The 18,490-nt window shown below is 44.9% G+C and overlaps 1 protein-coding gene and 1 long non-coding RNA gene across 2 annotated transcripts in view; one reads left to right on the forward strand and one right to left on the reverse strand.

Annotated features, from left to right (window-relative positions):
- Window positions 1-636: 636 nt before the first annotated feature.
- Window positions 637-5,217, reverse strand: Mbl2 (mannose-binding lectin (protein C) 2, soluble). Its single transcript, XM_005385907.2, has 5 exons — window positions 5,105-5,217; window positions 3,879-4,065; window positions 3,344-3,460; window positions 2,161-2,229; window positions 637-1,404 (listed from the first exon to the last, which is right to left on the reverse strand). The coding sequence occupies exons 2-5, from the start codon at window positions 4,054-4,056 to the stop codon at window positions 1,031-1,033; spliced, it is 738 nt and encodes a 245-aa protein (XP_005385964.1). The 5' UTR covers window positions 4,057-4,065; window positions 5,105-5,217; the 3' UTR covers window positions 637-1,030.
- Window positions 5,218-16,481: 11,264 nt separating this feature from the next.
- The window catches only part of LOC102007675, a 9,804-nt gene continuing 7,795 nt past the window's right edge, over window positions 16,482-18,490 (forward strand). Inside the window, exon 1 of the long non-coding RNA XR_261136.2 lies at window positions 16,482-16,775. This is a non-coding gene — a long non-coding RNA (uncharacterized LOC102007675). The remainder of the gene's footprint in view (window positions 16,776-18,490) is intronic.

Below are 18,490 nucleotides of genomic sequence, written 5' to 3' on the forward strand. Positions count from 1 at the left end.
ACACAGCCAGGAGAAATTAGTGTACCACGCCTACCAAAAGTATACTATAAAAATGTTCTTGAGGATTTTTGTTAAAGACCAAAACCTGTAATCCACTTAAGGACCCATTAACAATAAAATAGGTGAACTAAAGGGTATGAATACCATTAAATTGCCCATAGCAAAGTGGATGAACTACCGCTACCTGTACCAACATGAATGAATCTCATGGAATTCATTTTGAGTGAAAAAAGCAAGACATAAAACAGTACATACTGTTTGACTCAATCTGCATGGAAGTCATAAAGAGAATTAACTTATGATGATAGAGGTTAGAATATTTATCTTTGGAAATATCATTTTAAGGAGTTCCAGTCATAGAACTGTCCTGTATCTTAACCCAGAATGTGCTTACAAGAGTGTGCACATGTGTGAGAATTCATTATATCGTGATTTCTGTTCATTTGAGATTTATGTTATTATATAACTTAATATCTCATTAAAAGGAAATGCAATTCACACAGTTATACAACAGATCATTTGGATACCCAAGGCTTGCTGTGTAGTTATTGAGTTAGGCTGGGATGACGACATTGTCTTGAAAGCCTTCTACCCAGTAGGAAAAGAAGTCTCAAGGGAACACAAGTATTCAGTCAGTGGAAAAAATATGCACATTTTATTTTAATGCCTTCGCAAGTAAACATGACTAAAACAAAATAATTATAGTTTAATTAGCTTTAGGTAATCATTGCAAGATATAAAATATAGGGTCACGTTTACAGTAAACATTTGCAAGATACTTAGTATTACTACTTCACTTTCACTACTGATATTGATTTCTTACTGTTAACAGTCATTTTTATTGATTCAGACTGAAGCACTGAGCTCTCGTCAGACTTCTCTCTCTTCTCACTTCCAAGTCCCATCATCCATTCTCCTCTGCTTTCTCCACAAAAGAGCAACACAGGAGTGGCTCTGGGTTCACCGCTATGTTTTATCTTTTCAAGCAGAGCGTGGGCCTCTGGGACAAAGGGACCTGACGGGTTCTCCCTCAGACAGAGAACTCACAGACCGCCTCACACACCGAGGAGCAGGGGATGTCATTCCACTTGCCATCTGACAGGACCACCACACAGTCCTCCCCAGGGCTGGCGTCGTTAGGCTCACCCTGGTTCCAGTTTGTGTAGGTCAGTCTTGCTCCTTTCATGTCCACAAACTGGCCTTCGTTCTCCTGGTCTGTGATGCCCAGGAACGGGTTTTCCCGGGCGGCACTTCTGATGGCCCTGTTCTCATCCTCGTTTTGGGGAGTGGGCACCAAGCCCCCGAATTGAGCACAAAGAGCCTTCACTTTGTCAAAACTCACCTGTTCGCCACTGCTCAAGAAAAGCTTCTTCCCAACCTTTTTGCTAGTGGAGAACAATAACCCTAAAATGGGAGAGAGTAGGTGACACTGGGTGTCTTTAAGCATAACCTGAGTTATGTCCCTGGGTAAATGCTCCCAGAGCAGAGTTGCTGGATAAAACATAGTATGCTCAATTAAATTTGAATCTTTGGTAAGGCTGAATCTTTTCATTCAAACATACTCCCATGAAATTCTGGGGCATTCTTATGCCCCCTGAAAAAAATCTGTTTTTTACCTGAAATTCAAATGCTATAATTCATGTATTGTCTCTTATTTACCTGGCAACCATTAAATGAAAGCTTAGAATGATATAAAGCCTATATCCTTTTGGATGAGAATTGAAGAACACATATAATTTGGAATTCAGAGTTCTACTGCACTGTTAATTTGAACCTAACAAAGGGGTCTGAGAATATTTGCCCCAGCCGGAAGGAACAAGTTTGGTTCCAATTCTGGGTCTGGACACCAGCATAAGACAAGGGCATAGAGCCATTGTCAGTGAGAAAAATCCAGGAATTCAGGAGCAGGGTCTCTGGGGTCAGACTGACTTCAGTTTAGAAACTGTTTCCACAACCACATATTAGCTGTGTGCATTTGTGCAAATAATGAACTTCCCCCACTTCCATTTCTACTAAAAGTTTATTCTGAGGGTTTCAGGAGATAAGAATGTGAAAATTACCTAGCCAGGTACTAGAAAGTCACATGTACCTAGCTGATACTCATTGCCTTCCACCATTCCAGAACTTTAAGTTGCATAAAGAATAAGAGAGAAAGCTTACACTTTTTGATCTGTTGCAGTTCAGATCGCAGAGCTTCCTTGTCTCTATCAGCCAGGCTAGTATCACACACTAGAAAATTAAAACAGAGTGAGGAATCATTTTTTTAAGATGGAGTCCCAGAACTGTGCACATAAAGGACAGGAGTATTTATTTTCAAATAAAAATAATTTTGTTTCTATTGATATTTTACACTTTGAAGGTAGATTAAAAAATCTTAAGAAGCAAAAGAAGGGGCAAACAATCTCTATTTGACCCATCCTAAAACATCAGTCTTCACCTGTTAACTACCATGTTTCTTCAAAGATAAGACCTAGCCAGAAAATAATCTGCATTAAAAACCAGCAACCGAAAATGCCAGGATCCCTTCCTGGTCTTTTGGCGAGGATCAAGTGTGGAAGTGCCAGCCCCAATCAGCCTGTCCTTGCCTTGCCTCCAGCACCATTCCCTTGCTCAGCGGCCACTCGGTAAGCCAGGCATGGCAAGGACTGGCTGATTGGGGCTGGCATTTTTGGTCTCTAGTTTGCAAGGCTGATCATTTTCCAGCTAAGTCTTATTTTCAGGAAAAGAGGCTCTACCCAGACACTTGGTATACATATATACCTCACGTCCACATGTGGCTTTTTTTTTACCTAGCCTGATTGCGATCTATAGATCGAGGTTTGCACTATTTGTGGGGGGAATAAATGCTTTATCAAGGCTGAAAAGAAATTTCTGGAGAAATTATGAGCTGGTAAATGTTGGCTAAAATGAATGAGAGATTTTTTCCTTAAGAGGTTTTGTTGATTTTTCTGGTTTTATTTTTGTTTTTCTCAAGTTTGCTCAGAGGTAAATCAAGAAGCCATGATTTTTGTGAGTTGCCCACTGCCCAGGTGGGTAGAGGAGATGGCAAACATGACTTTCATGAGATGCAGCTTCTGTCATTAAGAAAGGAAGCCCATTTCTACACCCAGTGAATCTGGGCTGGGCTTTTAACTTTTTGAGATCAATGCAATGTAAGAAAAATGGTAGTATGTGTGTTCTAAGACTCCGGAGGCCTGGAAGTTTCTGTTTTTCTATGCTTCACCAGAGCTGGACATCTCCTCAGGAAGCATTGGAGAGAGGAAGGGAGCACCTGCCCCTGGTACTCTGGGTTCCATAACCCTAAATTCTTTTAATTCAGACCTCTCTGAGGTGTTTTCCTCACCTGGACATTCTCCTGGGTCTCCTTTTGGTCCCATTACTCCACTCTTTCCGGGGGCCCCTGGGGGTCCTGGAGGGCCCAGTTTCCCAGGGGGGCCTTGCAATCCCCTGAGTCCTTGACCTATTGAAAGACAAAAGAAACAACATTTGGTAGCTGTGCTCTTGCTCTCTGCCTTTTAAGAGATTGATGCCTAGTCCTTTCCCAAAGAAAGGAAACATGGGCCCAGGGCCAACCTATATGAGTCACTGCATCGTATGGCCCAGAGAAGGAATAACCCTTCTGTGTCCCATACAAGAGGCTGCTCTGAGGGCCACTTTCCTGAACAGGCCAGACAGAAGATGTCATAAAACGCTGTGTGGAAATCTGCGATGCCAGAGAATGGGCACTCTATCTCTGCTTTGATTTGTAGTATATCACTGAGAAACATACAGCCTACAGTCTTCTTATTTTGGAGAATAAGATATTATTCTCCACATCTCTCCAGCCAGTTTCTTCTGGAAAGTAAAGAGTCACAGAGAAAGAAGAGCCCAACTGGTACCTGGTTCTCCTTTTTCTCCCTTGGCACCATCATGTCCGTCTTTGCCTGGGAAGCCATTCAGTCCTGGAGAAGCACAGGCAATCACAGGGCAGGTTCGGGCATCCTCACTGGGCACACTTTCTGCATGCAGTGTCAGCACACTCAGGAGAAGGAGAAGAAGCGATGAAAGCAGGGACATGGTCCTCACCTTGGTGTGGGAAAAGCCAAGAGAGGCTATTTTATCCCCTTGTTAATCAACACATAGTTGCCAAACATGCCCTCTGTCCTATAACTTGGGCACAGACAATGTAGAAAAGCATGAACCATTCATAGCCTCCAGACAGGTTACTTGGAAAAGTAAATATTCCTTGTGTCATTGTGTGATTAGTATTTTAACAAAACTATGCACAGTAAATGCAGTGGTGATATTTGTGAGGTTGTCATCACTGCCCAGGCCTCCAGTGTTGCTACTGGAAGGTTGTGAATATGCTTCCCATGAGAGCGAGAGCAAAAGCACTTAGCTTCAGCTCACTTGTGCCTGTTGGCATAGGATGTAAGAGTGGATGGAGACACGGGTCTTTGCCAAATCTCCCTCTCTCTCTCCTTGCCCCCTTGGGGCCCACCGGTAATCCCAAATCCCTCTTTTACATCTGAGCAGATAGTTTCTATCCATGGCCAGTTTACTGCCATTTACTCAGTACAAGCACTGAGCTGCTTATCTAGAGAGACAGAATCCGGTCTTGGCCTGAGATCAAGCTATGTATGAGTTACTAGTTGAGCCCAGAATAAATCTGAACAGAGTTCTTGGTGAATTCTTCCCCATGTTGCCAAAGAGTGCATTTTCTCTAGAAATTTTTCAATACATTGGCCCATCAGAGTTAGATCCTTCTCTATCTCCTGCTATTCCCTGTATTTTATGAGTAAAAATCACTGGCAATTAGCCAGCCTTCCTGCTATCCCTCCCTCGTTTCTCAGTCTTAATGTTTCACCCGGCCTTCAAAGCTATCTTCCAGCTCTTCCTAGGAAACCTTAGCAGGCCGGTCGCATGGGTCTAATGCTCCATAGCTCTGCTTGGAAACAAAGATAGTGTTCTTTGCAGATAAGTAATTAAGGAGACTCCCCGGTACACCAGCATAAGCAGGGAAAAGTCACTTTCAACACGATTTCTGTAGCTTCCAGATTCAAAAGCCTAATCTCCTGATCCAAAACCCCAGATCCAATCCCCAGAAATGATTTAAATTACTTACAAATGGAGCTGCTGCACAGCAGGGACTCTGTGACAGGGAAGCTGACTCCCCAGCCTGGGACTCTGGCAGATGGCACAAGGTGCAGGAGGAGGCTGAATTCAGCAACCAGCTTTGTGCAACAGTATCCAGCCATGACCTTCAGTCCCAGGTTAATAAACAACAAATGAGCAACTTTCATTGTATTAGGATTAAACCAGGGCCTGCACACTGAGCTACATAGCTAGCCCCTTTTGAAATTTTTTTTTTCTATTTTGGTACAGTCTAGTTTCTAAGGCTAGACTAAAACTAGCGATCCTCTTGACTCAGCCTTCCAGAATGCTGGGATTACAGGTGTATACCACCACACCTGACTAATAAACAACATCTTATAAGGCCATTAAACCCTTCTTGGAGGTGTTCTCCAGGGCCATGCAGCACAGTGTTGGGTGATCATGTGCTTTAAAGCAACATGGTGCTTCCTTCAAATGCCATTTAATTTGCCAGTTCTCACTGCTGAGCTACCACGATTTGAAGTAGGTTCAATTGGGAAGTCACGATCCTTACTTTCCTTTCGTTATGCACCGATGCACACACCTGCTTGTGCACACCAACTGTACACACAGACTCGCACATATGTGTACACACTCAGCCATGAAAACTCAGAAGACCTCTTGCTACCGCTGACACCTGATGGTGATCCTACCTCATACTCTATGCTTGATATCTCAGTCTCTGGCCATCCTCCATCCTGCAGTGCATTGCAGGGAGCATCTGCTCTTCTATTAAATATTCCCATGTCAGAGAGACCTGTCTTGATCTTACCCAGATGTTCTCTGGCCTTTAGTTTGCTTTATTTCCTCTCACATTCACTACATCCATATGATAATTCATATGCAGAAAAGCAGGCCTATAAGGAAGGATGGACCACCCAGAGGCAGGCGAGAGTGACTGAACGAGGGAAATGGCAAATGGATCAAGAAACAGCTAGGAGGTGTAAATGACTGAGCTTGGGAAATGGTTGGATATGAAGTGAGTGAGGCAAGGTTGTGGTGGGCACACAGGGTTCTGATTTGAATATCTAGGGCTCTTCACTTACAGCAGAGAAAAGGCAAAAGAACAGCAACTGGGAGAGAATATAATGGAGCTCTGTGGGCAAATAGCTTGAATTCTGTTGCAGTGGTCAGCTGGGACGATATAGAAGGAATGGAGCAATACCTTAAGGAAACAAAATTCATTCCATTCTGAATATTACTAATATAGATGTATTTTCAGTCAGTCAGCTTTTCTTTACTGTAAACAAAACAAAGTAAGCAAGCAACAACCACAACCCTGAGAGAAGCAGTTTATAAAGTGGAATGTTTTATTTTGGTTCCCAGTTTAGAAGGTTTTAGCCTAGTTCGGTTGGCCTGACGCTTTGGAGCCTGTGATCAGGCAGCACATCATGCCCAGAGCCTGTGGCAGAGGAAGCTCTCCAACTCCTGATCAGACAGAGGATAAGATCTGGGTCCTACCATCCCCTTGGAGGACAGTGCTTCCCGTGACCTTTAACACTTGTTAAAGTTCTGCCACTTCCCAGTAGTTCCACAGGCTGGGGACCAAATGTTTAACACATAGACTTTTTGAAAATGTCCCAAATCCGAGCTATAGTAGCTGTTATGAAAGAGCCATGTTAGCTTGGGAGTTGAGGGAACCCACTGTGAAAACATCATGTAGAGCCTCTGGGGAATGGAATAGGATGCAGTGGAGGCCTCTGAATACAAGAAGGAATATGAGTGCCATGCTCATCTGGGTTCTTTCCAACTAGACTCTCCTTGGCATGTGAAGGATCTGGTTTCCCCACTTGCTGTAAACCTATCCTCCAGGTCTGAAAAATGTCCATGGTGGCAGACATCCACATGGCTAAAACAATGATGGTCATCAGCAGATCTTTGGTCTAGGAAAGGCAGCAGGTATCTTTCTTAGTTCTCTTTAGTAACCAGAGCTTCTCCCTGCTCCTGCGCCTGCTCCTGCTCCCGCACTTACTCCTGCTCTTGCTCTTACTCCTGCTCCTGCTCCTATTCCTGTGGCAGTAGGTGAGGTGAAGTAGCTGAGGTCAGGTCTTGCTGGAGGTACTGTCTTTGATCACAGTGTTTGCTTTTATTACACACTTAAACCAGAGGTCAGGAAACTGCCCTCCAGACCCTGAAATGTCCTGGACCTGAACTGCGGGGCTGGATGTCTGGGTGGAAAATCAGTTTGACAGTTGACCTACAGCGCCGAGTGCTAACCAGCTACAAGCACTGTCCTGCTCTCTGGGGAGCCAAAGCAAGGGCAGAAAATGAGCCTGGGCAAGGAGTTAACCTGTCCCCAGAGGCCCGAGAATGAGGATGGCCATGTGGCACTACCCACCAGGAAACTCTCAATTTCTGGAGTGCAGCCCAGAGCAAGGACAATCCTGTTGAAGGAAGACACCAGGGGTTTTGTGTTAGGTGATTTTTGGGGGAAACTTAAAGAACAAAAGGTCTATACTGTGTAGGTCGCTGTCAAGAAGCAGAGCAGCTGCATGGTTGTGCATCTTAATTTTGTGTAGCAGATGAGCAAAACAGAACAAAGTCTCGGACAAGTCTTTCCTGCCATGGCAGGCCCTTCTTTAGGTACATCAGCTCCTGATCACCTGCACTGCCCCTACCCTACAGATAAGCCCACTGCACGTATTCGCTCTGGATTCTGGGAGTTTTCTGTGCTTCCTCCACTCTGGCACCCCCACAAGAAATCCACCTCACCCTAAAAACCTGCAGATACAACAGCCTCTGTGATTTGCAGGAAGTCTGCCTCCTCCCTTAACCCTGCTTCCATAGTCTGAGTGGAATTTTAGTTGTGCGGCTTCCTAGTTGAGCAGCATTGGCCAGGTTCTTCTGCTTTCAGAGCCTCAGTCTCTCTTCTGTGAAGGAGGGTTCCATTGCCTTGCCTGTGGAGTGGTGCCCTCAACAGGTTACCCTCATTGCCCACAGCATGGTTCACCATGATGCTTGCTTGCATAGGAGCCGTCCTTCTTTGTAGGATGACTGTAGCATAGTCTACTCAACTTGGAAGCAGAATTTGTGGCTGGTACTATTTTGGAGAGGCAGCTTGAGATTTGAAACTAGAAGGCTTGGCTTTGACTCATGACTGTGAGTTTATATATCTTGGTTGAATATGTTTTTACATCTATGAAAATAAGACCTTGAACTTCATTCTCTTTTGCCTAGCATTGCTGTGAGTGAAATAAAGGCACTGAATGGGAAGGTCATCACCCTCTAAGCAAATACCATCAGGAACATGGTTACAGTCAAACAGAATTGATTGTTTTTAAGTTTCAGTTTCCTTTTCCTGTAGGATTTCATTGTAGCAGTTTGTCAAGAGAAAATTTGTAGGGGATCTGGTTTTGTGTTAGGTGATTTTTGGGGGAAACTTAAAGAACAAAAGGTCTATACTGTGTAGGTCGCTGTCAAGAAGCAGAGCAGCTGCATGGTTGTGCATCTTAATTTTGTGTAGCAGATGAGAAAAACAGAACAAAGCAGGTGTTCCTGGTAAGCAGGAGAGGGGCATTTTGTGAACCAGTCTGCGGTTCACAGAGTGTTTTTATTCATGTACGTGTAGACATGGTATGAGAATGATTTTGTGTGTTATAATAGAGTGATGGCGTTGTACACTGGTGTTCTGTGGGATGTTTTATGGTCTGGGGAATACACCGCGATCTATTGTGAGAGACAGCTGACAACAGCTTTCCCTTGGTCAGCAGTGTCCTTTGTAATTCTCGCACTTTACCTTCCACATTCTTCATCCTGTACTGTCCTGTGTCTCCACTGATACATTTTTTCCTTGCTCATGGGGGCTCTGTGAGAATCTGAAGACACTGTGGGCTTTCTTTTCAACAAACATGAACACCCATACCCATAGCATTTGCAGGGTATATCAAGTAGTTCATAGGTCCCTATAGCCGGGCTGGAAGGTAAAAGAGGGTCACAGCTATCTGTATAAGGGCATCTGCACCTGCCTGGTACAGGGCCTTGAACATGGGGCAGTAAGAGTAAAGGGGAACTTAGAACATGGGCAGAGACCCGCTACTTCATCACAGCAGGGAGAACACATGTGGCTATAAGAGCTCTCTCAAACTCTAACCGCTCTGGCCCTGCCCCAGCCCTTCTGCTCCTAGGCTGGTGTCTTCCTTCAACAGGATTGTCCTTGCTCTGGGCTGCACTCCAGAAATTGAGAGTTTCCTGGTGGGTAGTGCCATATGGCCATCCTCATTCTCGGGCCTCTGGGGACAGGTTAACTCCTTGCCCAGGCTCATTTTCTGCCCTTGCTTTGGCTCCCCAGGAGGGCCCTGGAGCAGGACTCGGCAGAGGTAACCAGGCTGAGGGAAATGCATCCAAATAGAGCAGGCTCACTGCCTGGATTAGGAGAGGGCTTAGGAGATCGCAATCAGCTCATCAGAAAGATAAAAATCAGAAGTGCACAAAATCATTGGAAAGTGCTGACCAGGAAAATAAAATAAGACATCAATATTCATAAAGACATAAATGAAGATGATACTGGCTACAGACATAGGCAAGAGGTGACATTAAAGCAATGAAATGAAAATACCAAAAAGAACAGTAAAACCATTGGTATGATAAACATAATGTAAAGTGTGACCACCAGGGTGAGTTTAGCTGAAGAAAATACTGGAAAACCAGGACAGCAGTGTAAAGGACAATGCTGGGCCTGGGACTCAGGAAAGATAGAAGTGGAGAATAGAAGTGAGAGTTATGGAGTCTTAATGATGGAAGGGCACGGTTTTCTGACCCAAAGTTGAGTCAGACAGATTGTATTCCAGCTTCTTATGCTCCCAAACCAACTCACCAACATAGACACAGGCAAAGAGGAATGGAAGAAGCAAAGATGGCTGCTTAGCACAGCTGATACGGGGATGAGCACTGAGATGCGCTGGCATTTCAAGGTTGATTGAAAAGGTATGGGCCACTGGAGGCTTGGGCTTCAACTAATCAGATCACCTCATCCCCTTCTTTGTAAGTTTTAAAACAGGGCATTTAGGGTGGTTTAGAAATGTATGGAGTTTATCAGCAGATAAATAAAGATGATATATACACAGCGGACCATTCTCCAGCTGCAGAGAATTAAATCATGTCATTTTCAGATAAATGGATGGACCTGGAGCTCATGATGTTAGGTGAAGTAAAACCAGACATGGAGAGAGAAGAGCTGCATGTTTTCTCTCACATATGGGAACACAAAGGAGGGACAGAAAGGCCAGAAAACAGAAGAGGCCCCTTAGGGAAGGAGAAGGGGACTGAGGCGAGTCAGAGAAAACACAGAAGGTAGCAGGGAGGCTAGGTATGATTAAAGCGGGGGAGATGCCTATATGGAAGTGTCTTAGTAAAATCTTCATTATTTCAATTAATACTTATTAATAATTATTTTTTAAAAGAAAGGTAAGGGTTTGGGCAGAAATACTCCAGTTCCCAAATTTATTTCACTTCTAATTCTTGTGTTTAACTAACTACATTCAGCCGCCTTTGGATTCAACAGGAGGTGAAGGCCACGGCCTTGGAAGAGCGAACTGTGACTGACTGGAAAAGCGCCCAAGGCCCTAAAGTATCTTTCCCGCGCTCCTGGCTCCTTTGTAATCCACAGCAAGCTCAGCTAGGGAAGTAGTGGTCTAATTGCATGAGTCATTCAGTTGCTCGAAATCCTACACTGCACACTGCGACCAAAAGTCCTCCTCTGTGTGTCGGGTGTGAGTGAATGCACAGGCTTGCGCACACGCCCTCGTGCTTACTATTTCAGTATGGGAGCCTATTCGCTTTCTTCTTGAGCTCGTTCTGGCACACCTGTGAATGCACACACAGAGGTTCAGCTCTGCAGTCATCTAGGAGACAGATACCGCATAGTGCTGTAAATAGGGGAACTTAGTGTAAAGAGTCAGCAAAGTATGATAGAAAGTAAGTATAAGGAAACTTGCTATGCATCGCACCTCATGGGGAAAGGTTCAGTTGAACAACTTGATGGCCAAGATTTCACTGGTGCTGGGCCAGCGTGGTTCTTCAGTTACCGGCAAAGAGGAGCGAGCCCTCCAGAGCAGGGCCGGGCAGTCGAGCTGAAACAGGGCCAAGGTGTCTGTGCAGTGGGTGTGGCGCACAGATACAGAGCAGGGCCTCAGGAGCAAAGCAGAGCACGCCAGGGAAACACTTTTGATTTTTTTCCACAGGGAAAGAATGGGTCAGCCCTGCCATCTTCTGGCCACCTTCCGAATTGCAGAGAGTTTGAAGGTACAGAGAGCCGGGACCGGCATCCCCACCCTGTGTGCTCGTTCTGCGTATTACTCCCTGGAAGCTGCTGTGTGTGAGAACCTGAAACGGAACATAGGGAGAAAAAGAACGTAAGTTGATTGTAAGCTCAGAATCTAGTGGGGAAAGTAAACAAACACATTTATATTAGTACATTTTCTTTTACGATAGGGAAAAAAAAGGCTGAAAAAGATACTGACACGGAGAACACCCAAATGTTGTGCAATCAGACACTGCCTGTCTGAGGAAAGAAAGAGTCCTAAAGCACAGAAGTGCAAAGAAGAGCATCCCGTGTGAAGGGAAAGCCTTATCAACGCTTCAGGTAGAAGGGCTTAGCATTTGAAACACTGAGTCCGGATCTGGGTATCTGGAACCTTTCCGGGTGCCGGGCATCTTGCAGAGTGACTCTCCCCTCCACTAATGTCTGCGAACTCCCTCTCTCTCGTTTCTTTATCTGAGGTGCAGGTTCTGAACCCTAACTGTGGTTTCAGTGTATTAGGATATGCTTTCTGGACTAGCTTCAGGCACTCAACCTGAACTTCCACGTTGAATCCTGAGGTTTCCCAGACTTTGGATCCTGTCCTGACCGTCTGGACTCTGGTCATCTGTTCTTGAATTGAATCTCTGAGAATCTGGTGAAGGTCGGGGATCAGAGGAACGGGTCCCTCTGCTCTGGCCTTGGAAATTAAACATCATGGACAAAGGCTCTAGGGCTTTAGCTTCAGCCCTGGTCACCAGCATGCACTTTAGGTTTCACTTGATATTGCAGAATCTGACCTCCGAATATTCGAGACTTTCTGTTACAAATCTTGAACCATAAATCAAAACCTCTAGACTCCTGCTCCAAGTCAGAAGCCTCTGGGGTATGGTGGAGAGTGCTTCCTTGGGAGCTACCCTGCCCTAAGATTGCTGTTCTAAGCTGTGGGGTAGAGTTTGGCCAAAATCTTTATTCCAGGCTAAAAGAGTGGTTGCCAGTCTTGAGTCTTAGAAAGGATGAAAAGATGCAGTGGGAGCACAGGGAGGTAGAACTGCCAAAGAGCATCCTTCAAGAACAGCCCTAGGAATCGTGGGTCTTGCCAGAGCTCTGTCCTCAGAGTACCAGATGAGTGTCTTGGGAAGAGACCCTGATGTCTCGAGCCAGCTGAGACACAAACACAAATGTAGACAGATAATCTCAGATGCCGGGTAGGAGGTCAGAAGATGTGGTTTGCTGCCGTCAGCCTGTATCTTTCCCACTGCTTGAAACATGATGCGATTGTGACAAACAGTTCTTTTTTGGGTTTTTTTTTTTTTTTTTTTTTTTGGTTTTTCTCCGGTGCCAGGAACCGAACTCACGACCTTGCACTTGCCAGGCAGGCGCTTTGCTGCTGAGCTAAATCCCCAGCCCCGTGACAAACAGTTCTTAATGAAGAAATTAACAATAGGTCATGAGAAAAAATTAGAAAGATTAAAGAGCGGCGGGAGGAACAGCTCCACCCCTCCCTGTGCTGCTTGCTTTATGGGTAATATCTTGTTTGATTCTCTCAACATCTAGATGTGGCACACAGCGAGGCACCTAGGTTGAGCATTCTCAATCCCCTCCTAGGTTCTGAAATTCTCTCGGAGCACATACCATGGACCTAGCGTGCGGGCTCACTCACGGCTGAGATGGATTGTAGTCAAAAGTTAGAAAACAAAATTTTCAAAGGTTAAGGAGGACCTGAGGTGAGTCTGGAGGAAACCAGGTACAAACTTTGCAGAGTCTTTTCCTGATGGAGTCACAAAGGCTGGTGAATCATTACATTTTTAAAAACTTTATTACAGCAAAAGGCACATTGTATTAACCTGCCTCACAAATAGTCCCCATCACTTTGGACACGACTCCCCTAACATTCTTGCCACTTTCTGAAGCAGTTCTGAAAGTTCCTTTTTGTCAGTTTATTTACTTGGACTGTCGTGCTTGGCTCCTTGTCAATTGATTCCAAATATTTACCTTTCAAGGTCATTTTCACTTTAGGGAAGAGTCAGAAGGCCAGTGGTGACCGATCTGGTACATAAGGTGGCTGTGAACACAGTATAATACATCCCTTAGCCCACTTGCTGCTTGATGGTGTTGAACACCAACATTCTGCATTTGTAGCCACACATCGTGGAGATACCCATGAGGAGCGCTTCCAGAAGTGCTTCAGAAAGGGCAAAAATGAGAAATGTGAGGGGGGTTAGTATGGGGAGCTCTAATGGTGATGTATCCTTTACTGTAATAACTTTTTAAATGTAAACACTCACCCTATGTTATAATCACCTTTGCATGATGAGCCAGGGAGGTTCACCAAAGACCGGGCTTCCGAGATTTTGCTGAGTTCGGTCGCATCAGCCTGGCATGTGTAACACACACCAAAATCCCAGACTTCCAGAAGGAAAGTGTGTGTTTTGCATAAATTATATTGTTGCTCAACAGTTTGGATACAGTGAGCTGTTCTTATAATTTGTGAGAATGGTGGGAACTCTTGAGGTGCTCAGCTGCCCAGACTTTATTCAAAGGCCAGCCTGGCAAGTAACTTTCGGAAGACCGGAGTTTGAGGCTTGCCCCTTTGACTCTTCCCTGCTCAGCAGTTTGAGCACCTCGCAGTGTCTGGATTCTGAACATTTATAAATGCCTGATATTCTGGATTATCCAAACCCTGTAGTTAAGGAATTGCATTTCTATCATAGTCAACCACAGGATATAACAAAAGAATGTGCAGCTAAGAATAAGCAATATCTGATACTGAAATAAAGATGCAAGCTCCAGAAGAAGGCAAATCCAAGAAACTAAGACAGACAGACAGACAGACAGACACACACACACACACACACACACACACACACACACACACATGCACGCGTAAAACAATTAGAGAAAACTGAAGAAAGTGTCAGGACCTCCATACATGGATCCAAAACTTGTAGGTGGAGTAAGATATTTGGGACTGTTCGCTAAAAATCAGAGAACTCACAGCTTTCATGAAACATGAGATGTGTGAAAAAAATCTAATTAAAGAGATCATGTTTGATGTCCAGGCCCAAGGAGCCAGAAGACAGTTGAGGGCCATTGCAGAAGCACCTGGGCACGCACACTAGAAGTAGCAGTAAAATCAGTTATATTCTGACATGGCTGATGTGGGCAAGGGGTAGCTCAGCTGGAAGGTCATCGGAAGCAGATGCGCACTGAAGACGGAAAACATCCCAGTCAAAAGGGCAGGCGGCCATCTTGTGCAGACAGGAAATGAAGTGTTTGTACTTGTCTGTACAGAGGCGTGGAGCACCTTGGGTTATTATCTGTCAAGTCAGATCACGCGTTACAGCGAATGCTAGGAAGTTCTAAACCCAGGGACGCGATGAGCTGTGATAAGGAGCTGAAGATTTACAAAAATGGTGCCAAGATATTGAAGGAAGGCTGGAAATAACTATTTCCTCTTCTCAGAGGAAAGTCTATCAGATTCTATATCTGGGACTCCAGGCTCATAATGGGCTGAAGCAGGCAGAATTTCTTCCGGCTGTGTAGAAGTAAGATCCTGTTTTCTGGAACAGGATGGCCTTGCCTTCATCTGCTCAGCCTCTGGGCTGGGAAACAGCTCGACGTTGCCTTTCAGAAAGAGGAAAAGCATTTGTTTCAGTGCACTGCGGTTGATTTAAAGAATAGCTCTTAGTCAGTTTAGGCTACTATGACAATACCACAGACTGGGAGGCTTACAAAACAGATACTTTTTTCTCTCACAGTTTTGAGGCTGAGAGGTCCAAGACAAAGGGGATGGCAGACCTGACTGCAGAATGTCATTTTCTACAAACTAGTACCTAGCACTGGCTAAGCCCTTTGACCCTTCGTCATCATGAATATCAAGCAGAAAACTCTGTGCAACAGTAAAATCAAAGAAACATCCTCAGCTGCTAGTTAACTTTTAAAGTTTAATCTGAGTTTTGGTGTGACACACACTTAGGCATTCTGTTGCTGCCCTAACAGAAAAACTGTATCCCATTGGGCAGAAAAACAAGCAGCATGTATGTTACTAAAGAGCCCCAGAAACCAAATAACCTTCCCCTTTCGGTTACCCTGAACTTTCGGTTACCCCGAAGTATTCTTCTGCAGATATTCATTTAAAGAATTCAGTTCAGATCGGTTATAATCTAGGGATTTCTCTGTAAAAATGAACTTTAATTGAAAAGGCAAAAATTATTATTCAGTTTAAAGAAAGGACTCGCATGTGATATCCTTTTGATCATAATAATATCTAATTTCTATTTGATAATTTTAAAGATAAGAGAAATACAGATTACTATCAGCAACAAAATTTCTCCGGATTTAGTAAATTGTAACTGTAAACCAAATAAACTGGCTAATATTTATTTTGAAAGGGCATATTATTAAATATATCTTTACTATATAAATATGCAATATATAAAGATGGACTATACAATCATATATATGTTCATTAGTATTATAAAATACACTTAATTATGTGATACACTTTAACACAGTTCTTTAGTTAGGTCTTTGAGATCCCTCACTTACTTCTGGGTGTTTACCAATTTTTGAAGGGAAAATAATTCAAATATTAAAATCTCTACTTTGAGTTGTAAAGTTGTCAAGCCAAGAATTTTTGATGTTTGATGTTAGAAGCTAAGGTTTTAACTGTATTGTTCAAATATATATTTATATATGTATGTACGCTTACAATATATTTCTAATGTGAATTTATGTGTGGAATACAAAGCAAAAATATTTCATTTTGTATTTGCAATTTTTTTTTACTCTTTTGAAGCACTGTTTATAGTTCATTTATTAAAACTGAAGTTATTAAATACAACTATTTCTGTATTTAAAATATAGTGATACAAACTCATATTTTAAATTGTACAGTTAAAATGCATTGTTTAAACTAATACATAAGGGGCCAGGGATAGAGCTCAGCGGCACACCGCCTGCTTGGCAAGAGCAAGGTCGTGAGTTCAATTCCCAGGACCAAATAATAATAATAATAATAATAAATAATATACATTAATAGCAAGTTGTTAAAAAACAACAACAACAGTGTTTTAAATTGTGTAGCAAATTCACCAGAACCGTACTTTTAAAAATAGTAGGTAAGAAGCAGGCAAAGCTTCAGCACTCCTCCGCGACACTGACAGGGCTGTGGAATGTGTCGCTAGTGACACGCGCAGTTCACAACGGTGAAAGCGATCACCGAGACGAAAGCTACTGCTGCGGAAGGAAACGCACAAGACGCCACGCGGCAAACCCGGTCGCCCGCGGGGACCGCACCGGGAAGGCCGGGGGTCCTCACCCCTCAGAGCGGGAGGCTCCCTGCGCAACCAGGGGCCGGGACAGGACAGCGAGACCGCAGGGCCGCGCACCGCGCTCACTGCAGGTAGGTGAGGAGCTGTGAGGACGTGGGTCGGCAAAAGACTGCGAATCTGCGCGTTCCCGCTCCCCCGGCAGCCTCCGGCATCACTGCCCCTGCGGGAAAACCCGCGGGCACGTGGAAGTTAAGCCAGGGCCACCGGCCAACCGGGCTGGGCTCGGCCCCGCGCTCCTGGGGACCCTGAGCGCCTTTTCCCGAGTCAGGCGCGCTCAGCCGCCCGCGGGACGGACGCCCGCTCCGCTCACTGCGCCAGCGCAGCCCCGCGCTCCCCCGGGGTTTGTTTTCCGTCGGGTGGAAGGGACTTTTTTTGGTAACCGTCTCTTTGCCGGAAGAGGGAAGAGGCCACTCTTGCAGGCGGCAGCTGGGCCCGGCCCGCCCTTCCCGACGTGCTCCGCCGCTGTCCCCGGCGGCGGTGCTGTCAGGTCGGCCCCAGCGCTCGGGCAACGCTCGGGGTCGGGAGGCGCTACAGCGCCGCCGGATCGGTGCAGCCCTGTGTGGGCTCCGCTGTGGCAGCGTCCTTCTCCGCTCCCAGCTCTGCTCTGGGCGCGGCCTGAGCATCGGGGACCTCGGCTGACTCCCCCGGGAAGCGCGCACTGCCCGCTTTGCATGGGTCTGCATCCCTGCGCTTCGGTCCTGGGGAGGCCTGGGGGCAGCACGCGGGGAGACGGCGCCACCTGGCGGCCAGGGAGGGGCCGCTGTCCAGAAAGTCGTGTCCCCGTGGGAAAGGAGCACACAAATCTGCAGGAGGACGAGGGTCTAGCAACACAGTTCTTATCAGGTTAAATAATCCTAGTTATCTCGGGATGATCAGATCCGCAATCTCCCAAACGAGTGGACGGTGAAGGTTTAAATAAGTGAGACAACTGAAATGATTTCCGGGCTCCAGGAGGGTCTCACTCTCTCACAGCTTCAGTGTTCTCTGGGTTAGACCAAGACTTCTATTTATTTGATTTTCAAACAAAGGAGGATGCTCAAGAAAATGCAGGAATCTAGCAGGACCTTAGGAGAATTTTCCCAAGTAGTAAATTTTGTCAATCAGGAGAATTACCTTATCTTTAGGTGAGTATTTATTGTAGGAGTGCAGAGCCTGCAGTTGCAGTCTCCTTGTAGTTAATTGGGGTTGGAGCCAGACTTTCTCAGCTGTGACCTTATCTTGTCCTTCACAGGCCAAAACAGTCCTCTGCGGTGGCCAGCGACTCATAGAGGTTCACTTACTATGAGTCCACTGCCCGTCTTTAGACAAGGAGCCTAAGCTTCGGGCAACTCACAAGTAAATATGGAAAGCCAACTGGTTAATATTAAATCCTGCTCAGAGCCACTTCGTAGTAGTCCCCAACAGTCCTTATTCCACTCCCACCATGCACCAAATTCCGTGCTGCGGGGACCTGTGCGGTGGCCAAGGCTCCTCTAGAGACGGCAAGGGAAGAAGTGAAAGCAGACTGTTCTTTGGTGCTCGAAGAGATTTTTTCTCTTTTGTATGTTCTTTTTTATTTTTAATTTTAAAGAGAATAAAAAACAAATGATACAGAATTTCAAAACCAGATGATAGGAAATTAACAATGACTATTATATTACATATTGTTATCTTCAAAGGAGTAGTTCAGATTACCAGATATAGGTATGCAAAATTGATCAAATAACTAAACAGTAACTGCTCCTTTCAATAACCTAGTAGAAATCAGTAGTGCAATTATCTTAGCTATATATATATATATATATAT

Source organism: Chinchilla lanigera, unplaced genomic scaffold, assembly GCF_000276665.1.
Source record: "Chinchilla lanigera isolate Chin_1 unplaced genomic scaffold, ChiLan1.0 scaffold00024, whole genome shotgun sequence".
Classification (NCBI taxonomy): domain Eukaryota; kingdom Metazoa; phylum Chordata; class Mammalia; order Rodentia; family Chinchillidae; genus Chinchilla; species Chinchilla lanigera.